Below are 12,382 nucleotides of genomic sequence, written 5' to 3' on the forward strand. Positions count from 1 at the left end.
AAAATTTGTTAGACTGTGGGTGAAATCCTATCTCCCTTGAAGTCAATAGCAAAACTCCACTGACTTCAGTGGGGCAAGATTTCATCCTACCTTTTTAATACTTGCATTTGTATTATCTGAAATTTACTACTACCATTTTTAAGACTAACACTGCTCCTGGAATGAGCTTCATGTACTGCTCCATTGACTCTACAGATTCTGATGTAACCTACACTGAATTCAGCAGAAATCTGTCCACACAGAGTTCATTGTAGGATCAGGGCCCCAGCAGGCAAAGGACAGGGCGGAGTTCTTGCCCTTTCTCTATCTGGGGCCCCAAAACTTGCAGCTGTGCTGTTTCTTTCTTTGATTCTAATCCCACAATCCTTTGTGGTTTTGCCTAATCCAGACACAATCCTTGCACTTTTATTAACATGGATACTGCTATGGCGTGATCTTTTTCACCTGTATACCAGTTATTAGCACAATTTGGTTATAATCGGAAGGCGTGATAGGCTTCACTAATATAATATCATAGATCTAAGGAGCACTTCTTAGAATCAGGATTCAAAGTAAGATCTTCAGGACAAGATCCTTCTTTTAACCAATCTGTTAGCACAGGGGCCAGAATTATGAAGTCCCAAACCTGAGTGAGAACTCTGGATGCTACCTAAATATAAATAATAATAACTAATAATTACTGCTTAATTATAAACATTGGCACAATCCTGGGAACCTCTCACAAGCAACTGTCCCATGGAATTTCCCCTCACTGCTTCCCCTTCATACTCTGTATCTAGTTCAAACTCCTTGCTCTTGCATTCAAGTTCTTGCCACACCACACCACCCTGCCCTGTCTTCTACTGTGTTACTTCACCCCAGCTCCCTCTAGTCCACTAACACCACAAGCCTCAACCATCCCTTAAAAAGAAAAGGAGTACTTGTGGCACCTTAGAGACTAACCAATTTATTTGAGCATGAGCTTTCGTGAGCTACAGCTCACTTCATCGGATGCATACTGTGGTTTCTCCTCCCCTTTTCATACGGCCATCCTCTCAATTTCTCCACCAAGCAACCTTCTTCTTGTTAAAATCCCTCCTAAAAAAAACCATTTCTTTTTGCTGTCTACAAAAGGCAAATAAATTTGCCATAAAAATCCACAAAAAAGGAACCCACAAAGACAAATGAAACATGAATGGAGCCATCAAAATGTGCATGGGCTGTAATGGATAGCCATGTGATCCTGAAACTCTGTAGATGACTGCTGTGCTCACCAAAAGTTGTCTGAGCAACATATAGAGGGAAATGCAACAGATGAATATAGGGTAACTGTTACAATTGTACCTGGTCAGTAGGTGGTGCTGCAATAGTACAACTAATAGTCAAAGGCAACATACACCTCGCCAACACTCTTAGCATTATGCAGAGACTCACCCCGTCCCTGAGCGCGCACACTCCCTTAAGTTTACAGTCCTGGGCCTTCTCTTGTGTTGGCGTGCTGGGTGGGCAGCAGTTCAGGCCAGCACTCTGTAAGTCTGGCAAAGGCAGTCCCGAGTGAAACAAGGAGGAGTGAGGCAATTCTGTATTGTGACATCCTATGCTGCACAGTACTAGTGGGCAGTAATGTGTTATATCAGAAAGCAAGAGCCCATATCATAAGCCCCCCATCCCCCCAATTTCTTCTTAGATTTAATGTAGCTACACTGAGTCTTAACACATCCTCTTCAACCCAGAGAGTAAAAAGAAAAGGAGTACTTGTGGCACCTTAGAGACTAAAAAATTTATTTGAGCATAAGCTTTTGTGAGCTACCCTCACTTCATCGGATCCAGAAGAGTACCCAGAAGTTACCTACTACAGGACAGGCCCAAAAAAGAAAATAACAGAACGCCACTAGCCATCACTTCCAGCCCCCAACTAAAACCTCTCCAGTGCATCGTCAAGGATCTACAACCTATCCTGAAGGACGACCCATCACTCTCACAGATCTTGGGAGACAGGCCAGTCCTTGCTTACAGACAGCCCCCAACCTGAAGCAAATACTCACCAGCAACCACACACCAAAAACACTAACCCAGGAACTTATCCTTGCAACAAAGCCAGTTGCCAACTGTGTCCACATATCTATTCAGGGGACAACATCATAGGGCCTAATCACATCAGCCACACTATCAGAAGCTCGTTCACCTGCACATCTACCAATGTGATATATGCCATCAGGTGCCAGCAATGCCCCTCTGCCATGTACATTGGTCAAACTGGACAGTCTCTACGTAAAAGAGTAAATAGACACAAATCAGACGTCAAGAATTATAACATTCAAAAACCAGTCGGAGAACACTTCAATCTCCCTGGTTATTCGATTACAGACCTAAAAGTCACAATATTACAACCAAAAAACTTCAAAAACAGACTCCAACGAGAGACTGCTAAATTGGAATTAATTTGCAATTAAATTAGACTTGAATAAAGACTGGGAGTGGATGTGTCATTACACAAAGTAGAACTATTTCCCTCTTACTGTTCCTCACACGTTCTTGTCAACTGCTGGAAATGGCCCACCTTGATTATCACTACAAAAGGTTTTTTTTTTTTCTTCTCCTGCTGGTAATAGCTCACCTTACCTGATCACTCTCGTTACAGTGTGTATGGTAACACCCATTGTTTCATGTTCTCTGTGTATATAAAATCTCCCCACTGTATTTTCTACTGCATTCATCCGATAAAGCGAGCTGTAGCTCATGAAAGTTTATGCTCAAATAAGTTTGTTAGCCTCTAAGGTGCCACAAGTCCTCCTTGTCTTTTTGCGGATACAGACTAACACAGCTGCTACTCTGAAACCCAGAGAGTGTAGCTCAGCAGTAACTCATTCTTTCCTCAGTCATCTGCCGCACAACCAATAGCTGCCGCTCTCAGTGCCTAGCTGTGGCGAAGGAGTCCATGACCTAGGGCTCAACACTGACAAGTTGTCAATTGTAATGTAGTTTTACCCTTGGTCATGTGTCTTCAACCCTGGCAACTCAACAAAAGGGCCCTGTCACAGCTTTTTCCTGGCCCAGACCCCACAGAGCAGCAGCTCTCTGCTCCAGTTCCCTGCCTGGGAAATGGAGCCTGCTAACCCTTCTGCAGCAGCTTCTGACCCAGGAAGCTCAGTCCAGCCCCAGCAGATGCCCACCACTGCATCATGGAATTTGCTTCAAAACCAGCACACAGCAGTGTTTCTCAACCTTTCTGAAACCAGGGACTAGTTTGCTGCCTTCCTAAATTGTGTCAGGAAGATTTCTCGAACCGGTCGTTGGGAAACCCTGGTGTAGAGAGACCTGTCTAATCAGGATACCTCTGATAGCTCCTCGAACAAAGGGCCTACATTTAATTTAGCCAAATTAAGGTTAAGAGGTAAATTGATCACAGGCTACAATTATCTACATAGGGAAGGGATTTCTGATAGTAGGGGGCTCTTTAATCTCACAGAAAAAGGCATAAAGAGATCCAATAGTTAGAAGCTGAAGCTAGACAAATTCAGACTTTCAAAAAGGCCCCGATTCTGAACACTGAGGGTATCACAGGGTGCCTCTGGCACTACCCAGTGAATCTCATTCCCTGGCTAGGTCAAGTAGTTTCACAAGCACACACAAGGCTGTTTGTCTCTCACTGAGATGAGTATTTATTCCTCTCTTACATAGTAATACAGTAAGACCTGTTTTCACGCAGATGTCAGGAGTCAAGCCGTCATGACCTCGTATTAACAAACTGCGGGTTAAGAGAGCCATGCTGAAATATCTTAAGATATCTATATATATTCATGTATAATTATCTAGGATTATATACGTATTTACAGCATACCAAATACTGCAGGCCTATCTGTTAACGGCGCTTTGCAAGAATATAAATTTAAATGTGTAATCTAATTAAAACATGTTTATTACTACACAGGGGTGAAAGTAACTCAGGACACTTACTGGTAGAGGGTGGGGGCGGCTCTGGCCCCCGGAAGGGTGGGGCCTCGGGCGGAGGGGGCGTGGTTAGGGGTCAGCATCCCCAGGCAGCCCTTCCAGGCCACCTGGTTTGCGCTGCCCGGGGTTCCCGTGGCGATTTAAAGGGCCCGGGACACTGGATGCTGCTGCTGTGGTAGCGGTGTCCGGAGCCCCGGGCCCTTTTAAATCGCCAGCACAGCTGCTCCCTTTGCCCCCCATCCCCACCCGTCAGCGGCCGAGGAGGGGGCAAAGGGGGCAGGGACCTTAAAATGCTGCAGGGTCCTTTGCCATGGCAGCACTTTAACGTTGCTGCGCCCTCCCCACCGCCCCCGGCAGCAGCCCAGCACTGCCGCAGCAAAGGACCGTCCTTAAAGCGCGGCCCCTTCGCCCCCCCAGTCGGCGGTAAAGACGTACAACACGTTTCCGCTCTGCACTTCCTGTCGATTTCTATGTCAGTGAGTTAGTGAGCAAATCTGTAGCGCTACATAGCAAGTTCCTGTACCATGTGTTAAGGAGTCTCGTGTGTTAAACAGGTAGCACTGGGAGGCATGGTGCTACCACACGTTAAACGGATTCACGCGTAAACGGGTCTGTACTGAACCATGCAATCCAGGTTTATAGTAAGGGTACGCTTGCCTGCAGCCTGCGCCCCAGCCCCAGCCCAACCTGTAAGCTGCACCCTGGCCTTCTGTTTCTTCCTCTTATATTCTCCCCAGTTACCTTGTTAGCCCAGTGATTGCCACCCAGGTGCTCACAATCCCCCAACAGAAAGTGTGTAACTGCCCTCAGCTGGGCCTGTAGCCTTCTCCAGATTGTAGCAATGTCAGTGATCAGGGTGCTGCTGATACCTAAAATGTTACCTACAGAGGTGGTGAATTTTACATCACTTGAAGTCTTTAAAACTAGACTGAATATCTTTCTAAAAGACATGCGCTAGGTCAAACAAATAATGGGCTTGAAGCAGAAATTACCAGGTGAAGCTATATGACCTGTTTTATGTAGTAGGTCAGATTAAATGATCATAATGGTCCCTTCTAGGCTTAAAATCTACGAGTCACCCAAGAAGCTTCCTTCCAAGGCAGGGAAAATAAGACTTGACATTACTGGTATTTCTATGGTAAAAACAAATAGAGAAAAACACAACATACTTGAAAACATTGTATCAGGCCTTCTGTAATATCACGAGGATGCAAAAGGGCCACAAACCTGGTTTAATTATTTCTTTTCAGGTAACTTTTAAGTAGGAAGAAAGTTGATAGAAGTGGATGGTGCTGAGAATATTGTATGCAAGGGCTTGGTATGTCTCTAATTAGCACAGTTCTGTGCCGTATTACCTTCTTTCTAGCATGCTTCACTTAACAACATAATTCCCTATTCAAATGCAGTGACTCTCAGCTCTTTTATATTTTTCCCCCTGATCATTTTCTTTTTATCTTTGACAAGCGTCCAATTTGGCCCCTTTCAGAAGTTTGTCATTAGGCAATGTGAGATGATTACATGAATGCTGATTCTCCTCTCACTCACAGCAGGGCACATCAGCAGTAACTATACTAAAGTCAATGGGAAATTATATGGGTGTAAGTGAGAGGACAATCAGGCCCATGATATTTAGAACTAAGCTGGATGTTCTCTGAGAATTGTTCAAGTGTCAGAGTCAACAACTTGATTAATGAACATAATTTTGTCTTCTTCAAGACCAATCTTTTATAGTTAGTGTCAGCTGCTCACTCTTGCCTCATTTGTGGATTCATGTGTAAAAGGCGGACATCTCATAAGGTAGGCAGGATATTGAGTCAAATTAGATCTCATAATTACCTTGAGGTGTGCTCTTACAAGACTATGCTAACGGCAACATTTTCAAAAGCAGCTAAGTGAGTTAGGAGCCTAAGGGCATGGCTACACTGCCCCGCAGTTCAGACTCGGGGGTGTGAACAGCAGTGCGCACCAAAGTGCTGCACGGTAACTTCCCAGTGTGGACACTGCAGATGTGAACTTAAAGGACCCGAATTTGCACATATGTAGTACTCGTTGAAGATGGAGTTACTCCTGATATACACTAGTGTGAGTGGAAGAACAGGTCCTAGTCATTTATATGTTTCAGTTCCTGTGCACAGACTCTTACCAGGCTGTTACTATTCTGTGTGCTATGTGCCTCACCCTGTTTAACCACCCTATGGCATCCCCAGCTGTGCGCTTTATGCTTGTATTAGGATGTGAGAATTCTCACATGGCAGGATGTTTTAACTTGCGCTAACAGTTAGGTTTTGTTCCTAAAAATATTTTACATTGTGGGTGGGCTTCCTGGGGAGGCGGCAGCTTCAAATGATGCCTGCCTTTGATTTCGTAACCATAAGCCCCATTCTCTAAAAGTTACCATAGGAAATTGGGTATGTAGGAATTGCCATATTGGATCAAGAAAAGGAGTACTTGTGGCACCTTAGAGACTAACCAATTTATTTGATCATGAGCTTTCGTGAGCTACATCCGACGAAGTGAGCTGTAGCTCACGAAAGCTCATGCTCAAATAAATTGGTTAGTCTCCAAGGTGCCACAAGTACTCCTTTTCTTTTTGCGAATACAGACTAACATGGCTGCTACTCTGAAACCTGTCATATTGGTTCAGACTAGCCTATCTAGCCCAGTATCCTGTCTGTGACAGTGGTCAGTACAAGCTGCTTCTGAGGAGGGTTCAAGAAACCCTCCAGTTGGTAGTTATGGGATAACCTACCCCAGGGAAAGCCTAAATAGTTAAGTCCCAATAGTTAGAGGCTGGAGACAGTGGAGAGGAGACAGAGCTCTCTCGGGGGTTGGCCCAACACTGTGTAATGAACTCTCCCAGGAATTAAGGACTATCACAAAACTCCCCAGCTTGTACACCATTTCTTTGCCTTTTCTAACAAACACAGAGCAACATGAGTGTATTTATGTATTGTTATTATTAAAAAAAAATCTAAAATAAAATACCCCCCCATACTGCTCCCCCTGAGGGAGGAGAGGATGAGAGAACTAACAATGACAGATGTTAGTCACATTGCTTAATGCACTACTGGAAGGTGCTCAGATACTACAGTGGTGAGTGCGGTGTAAGAACCAGAACGGAACAGAATAGAATTAAGCCCTGAAGCATGAAGGTTTATATCCCTTTCAAAAATGCTTATTTCTTTAGTATTTACTAATACACTTCTGGATATCCATATAAATACTTGGTTCCTGTCTGAATCCTAAGCTCTTGATCTCAGTGATATCATGTGGCAATGAGCTCCACAGGTTAATTGTGTATTGTGTGAAAAAAGTACCAAGTTTGGTACCTCCCATTCATGTCACAGTCACATTAGGGATCAGAATACCATGTGAAACCATAGTCATCACCAATGAGTTTACAAATTATTCTGCTGCAGGGGAAATGACAGACTGCATAAGCATTGCCAAAGTTTAAAGGACGGTAACATCAAACATCCGAAGTCAATGCAACAAGCATTTGTCCATTGCAGGGTTTTACAGTACTATTTGAGGTTTTTGACCCTTGTGTGTATGTTGTATTCTTGTCCAATTCAAAGCAAAAATACAAAACTTAATGCACGTATAGATGGCTGCTAACGTGAAACTGATTTTCATTTCCATTCCAACATCAGTGCCTGCAGCCCATTTCAAAACCCGCTGATGCTGCCTTTGGTCACCATTAGACACTTTAAACGTTAATTTGAGCTGCTTCCTGCAGGAAAGCTGCTTCGTAGATCTAACTCCAACCCTACTGGACTCTGGAGCAACAGCACTCCTGTTGCAGTCTCTCATTTTCACTCCATCATGCTGCTGCCCAGTTTGGGGGTGCTCACATTGTTGTTTTTTTTACCTCATACCATCCAGTCCCACTTCTTCTGTCCAAGGTCTGCTCCTCTTATCTGTCCTTCCCACCCCACCAATCCCTAATCTGAGTGCCTCTTTCCTATTCCATGGGCCCCTGTCCAAACAAAAGATGCCTCACGTTGCTGAAGAAGGAGCAGAACAAGCTGTGAGGTGGGTAGGGTTGAAGGGCCAGGGGCAGGAACCAGGTACTACTCTGTGTTTGTATAGTGCCTGGCACAGTGGGGCAACATTCTTAGTTGGACCCTATGCGCTACTGTAATAACTAACTGTCAAGGTTCCTCCCCCACTCTGAACTCTAGGGTACAGATGTGGGGACCTGCATGAAAAACCTCCTAAGCTTATCTTTACCAGCTTAGGTCAAAACTTCCCCAAGGTACAAAATATTCCACCCGTTGTCCTTGGATTGGCCGCTACCAACACCAAACTAATACTGGTTACTGGGGAAGAGCTGTTTGGACGCGTCTTTCCCCCCAAAATACTTCCCAAAACCTTGCACCCCACTTCCTGGACAAGGTTTGGTAAAAAGCCTCACCAATTTGCCTAGGTGACTACAGACCCAGACCCTTGGATCTTAAGAACAATGAACAATCCTCCCAACACTTGCACCCCCCCTTTCCTGGGAAATGTTGGATAAAAAGCCTCACCAATTTGCATAGGTGACCACAGACCCAAACCCTTGGATCTGAGAACAATGAAAAAGCATTCAGTTTTCTTACAAGAAGACTTTTAATAAAAATAGAAGTAAATAGAAATAAAGAAATCCCCCCTGTAAAATCAGGATGGCAGATACCTTACAGGGTAATTAGATTCAAAAACATAGAGAACCCCTCTAGGCAAAACCTTAAGTTACAAAAAAGATACACAGACAGAAATAGTTATTCTATTCAGCACAATTCTTTTCTCAGCCATTTAAAGAAATCATAATCTAACACATACCTAGCTAGATTACTTACTAAAAGTTCTAAGACTCCATTCCTGGTCTATCCCCGGCAGAAACCAGCATATAGACAGACACACAGACCCTTTGTTTCTCTCCCTCCTCCCAGCTTTTGAAAGTATCTTGTCTCCTCATTGGTCATTTTGGTCAGGTGCCAGCGAGGTTACCTTTGCTTCTTAACCCTTTACAGGTGAGAGGAGCTTTCCCCTGGCCAGGAGGGATTTCAAAAGGGTTTACCCTTCCCTTTATATTTATGACACTAACTATGAATCTTAGTAAAATCTGCTTACAACCCTCCTTTCTCTCTTCTCCTTTTTCACTGCCACAGACAGCAGGCACAGACAGGTGACTTGACAAGATCAGCATTCATAAACTCATTACATTAGTAAAGCGAGAACCTGAGACTATGAGGTAGCAAGGACCTAGAGAGAGGTGCTAGGGATCTTTAGTTCCCATTCTCTTTCTTTGGTGCTTACACCCATCGAATATTTGTCAGCTGGTCTCATGTTCACCCTCCCACCACTGGACATTACTTAGTCAAGCTATTCACAATTTTTCCTCTCTTGTTTCCAGGCTTTCTCTCTATGAGTTCTGCAAACTACCTAGATCCCATGACGCCTTCATATTAAGATGAATTTATGGGCCAGATCCTCAGCTAATGCAAAGAAGTGTTGTTCAACTGAAGTCAATGCAGAGGTGCTGATTTACAGGATCTGGCTTTATATGGTCTCAACTTCCATACAATGGAAATCGGCACAGAATAGGAAAAAGGTTAAAGGGGAATGAGGGTATGGCCTATATTATGAGGCTGACTACGTTCCCCATATTGATGAGCTCAAACGTATGCTTCTACCAGAACTCCCAGAGAAATCAGGATGCATCAATAATCACCAACCAGTTTGTAAATGAACTGCAGCCAATGACTCGTGTCGGTAACAAGCAAACAATTTTGTACTGATTAATGACATTATAAGCGGCAGTCAATTACTTATGAAAACATCTGTAAAGAATTTTTTTTAATTAGCTGCCAAACCCTGGCTGATTCCATGTGTTAGGATCAATCATTCTAGTCAAGCAATGGTACATGTTCAGCCAATCATATTGTTGTACGATAATGCGGGAACATTACAATTTAAAACAGCATTACAGCTCAGTAATATAAACAGCTTGAGATTCTGGTGAAAATAATTTACTGCATGATTTTCAGAGAGGCTGAGGACCTGCAGTTCTCACTGACTTCAGCAATGAATTGCAACTGCTCAGCATCTCTGCAGACCTAGCCATTAGTTACACTACAAGTATACTGTACCTTCAGGAATACCAGCCATAAATCTTACTGTTTTTACACAGTGACATAGTCAGAGACCTTGACTGCAAAAAATAAAAACACCTATGTCTTTGTTTATTCCTCAGTGCATAATTCTTTATAGAATACGAACATAATTGAATCGGTCCGCCAGTGTCATCACTGCTATAATTAGAACCAAGCAAATTACACCAGGGAAGAGAACGTGCCTGTGAAACCAAAAAGGGAAGGGCAAGGCAAAGAAGAGAACTATGGGCAAAACTATTCAAGAGTGCAACGAAGCAACAAACCAAAACTAAAAACTGACCATAGCCCAAACAGTGTCAATACTACAAAAAGGGAGCCCAACCAGAGCCTCCATAAAGGTTACTAGGAATATTGTTATCCCATCTGTTTTACATGGAAGGCACTCAGATACTCTGATGATGGTCTGCAGTACAAATCCACAAAACAGGTAGGTTTTGGCAATGAAATACTGGCTTTCAGACAGTCAATGGCGCTGACTTTCCATCAACTTCAGTGAATCCACGATTTTACCCTAGGTATTTTAAGATTTTTGTGCTCATGGGACATGTCTTTTTTTCAGCAAGTCATGAACATCTAACTCTTTAATTATTGCATGTTCTAGAAAAATAAGGGCTTGCCCATACAAACTTGGTGCACAGCAAGCTGGGTGTAAATCTAGCTTGCACTACCCTGCCACACATTAACTACCAATGTGGACCCTGCTGCTGCGCATTAAAATTCCATAGTGCACTTTAATCCCATTTTGAAATTAAGCCTGAAATTTTAATTTACAGTACACAAGAGTTACGTTCTCACAGCAAACAGCTTCCCATTCATTTCAGGATTCAGTTAAAAAATCGCCCGCTTGTTTTCAAAACTACTCTTGGACTTGCTCCAGCCGTTCTCACGTACCTCTCCTCCCCAACCCTGCTCCCCCTGTTCATCTAACATTGGCCTTTTTGCCATTCATCCACGCAATCTGGCCATGGCTCAGGAAAGAACCTTCACTTCCGCAGCCCCTGCCATCTGGAACAGCCTTCCCATGTCTTTCCCCCTCACTGACTCATATCAACCCTCTGCTGAAAGCACTTTCCTTCTTTTTTCATGTGACTCAATTTTCTTTTTGCTCTTTGTTTTAATTAAGTCGGCAAAAATGTTATTTATTATCTAACTCTGCTTTTCTTTAGCTTTGTAGGAATAGCATTAGAATCATAGAAGATTAGGGTTGGAAGAGACCTCAGGAGGTCATCTCCTGCTCAAAGAAGGACCACCCCAACTAAATCAAGACACTCAGTAAAATGACACATTATTGCACAGTATGAGATTTTTGTTGGGAGCAATGTTTAAGGGAGATACGTCACATTAAAATCTTTGAATGGATTTAGAGGCTGAAAGACAGAAACTTTCTAACGGGGGTAATCTCTTAACTCCCCCACATCACTTATGGCATTGCTTTTATAATAGAGAAGCATAACATGAGAGGATGCTGTACTGCTTGCTCCCTAGCATGCACGGCTGTTCCTTTGGTTTGGCTGCCCACGTGTCCCTAACAAGGGCAGTCAAACTGTTTTTAGCACTCACATGATTCCATAGGATAGCTTGTTAAAATCCAAATGAGTCTGTCAGCCCGAATGATGGAATCCCACAAGACAAGAGTGGGGATTAGTGTGACAAAACATCTGCCTATGTCGACATATAATGTCAAGTGAAATGAAGCTCCACCAGACACTGATCCATGCAGCTTATCATCCACACTCTGCCACTGACTCCACTGTGACAGCTGGGTGCACTTGCAAGATATGTCTGTTTCTTCCTGTCGCAGCTGTGAAGAGCACAAAGCTTATTCTATGGGAGGCTCCCTGACAGCTCTGCCTTAGGAGCTTATGCTGAAAGCATTTATAGTGCTATAAATGCTTCTCTCCCTCACTATGAATTCACAAAGACTGGTTTTCCTGAAGAGGCAATTTACTTACGTGGGGTAATTCCTTTGTTGAAAGTTGGGTAGAATCTCTGTGTCCTGACTTGAATGGAGAAGCAGTAAATCTCGAAATCTTTCTGTCAAAGGGGAAAAAAAAATAGATCTAAGGTTGTGACTTCACGTTGTAAAAGTCCACCACATGAGTAAGCAAGCAGTATCCAACATACGTTCTCTTCTGTGGTGTTGTTTTAACTGAGGTACAAAAGCTATATAATTAATAATCAAAAAACTTCCACTAAAACCGTTGAAAACACTAGAAATCACTCTTCTCTATTACATTTTTATAATAATAATGCTGTTGTATTTACTATTGGTTATTTTTTGTATTCCAACCCAGTAG

General features: G+C 43.2%; 1 protein-coding gene across 1 annotated transcript in view; it reads right to left on the reverse strand.

Annotated features, from left to right (window-relative positions):
* The window catches only part of NOX4 (NADPH oxidase 4), a 154,845-nt gene that overhangs the window by 50,715 nt on the left and 91,748 nt on the right, over positions 1 to 12,382 (reverse strand). The window contains exon 13 of the mRNA XM_084650380.1: positions 12,038 to 12,119. Within this exon, the coding sequence (XP_084506506.1) occupies positions 12,038 to 12,119 (82 nt within the window). The remainder of the gene's footprint in view (positions 1 to 12,037; positions 12,120 to 12,382) is intronic.

This window comes from Lepidochelys olivacea (genome assembly GCF_965140295.1).
Source record: "Lepidochelys olivacea isolate rLepOli2 genome assembly, chromosome: 1".
NCBI lineage: Eukaryota > Metazoa > Chordata > Testudines > Cheloniidae > Lepidochelys > Lepidochelys olivacea.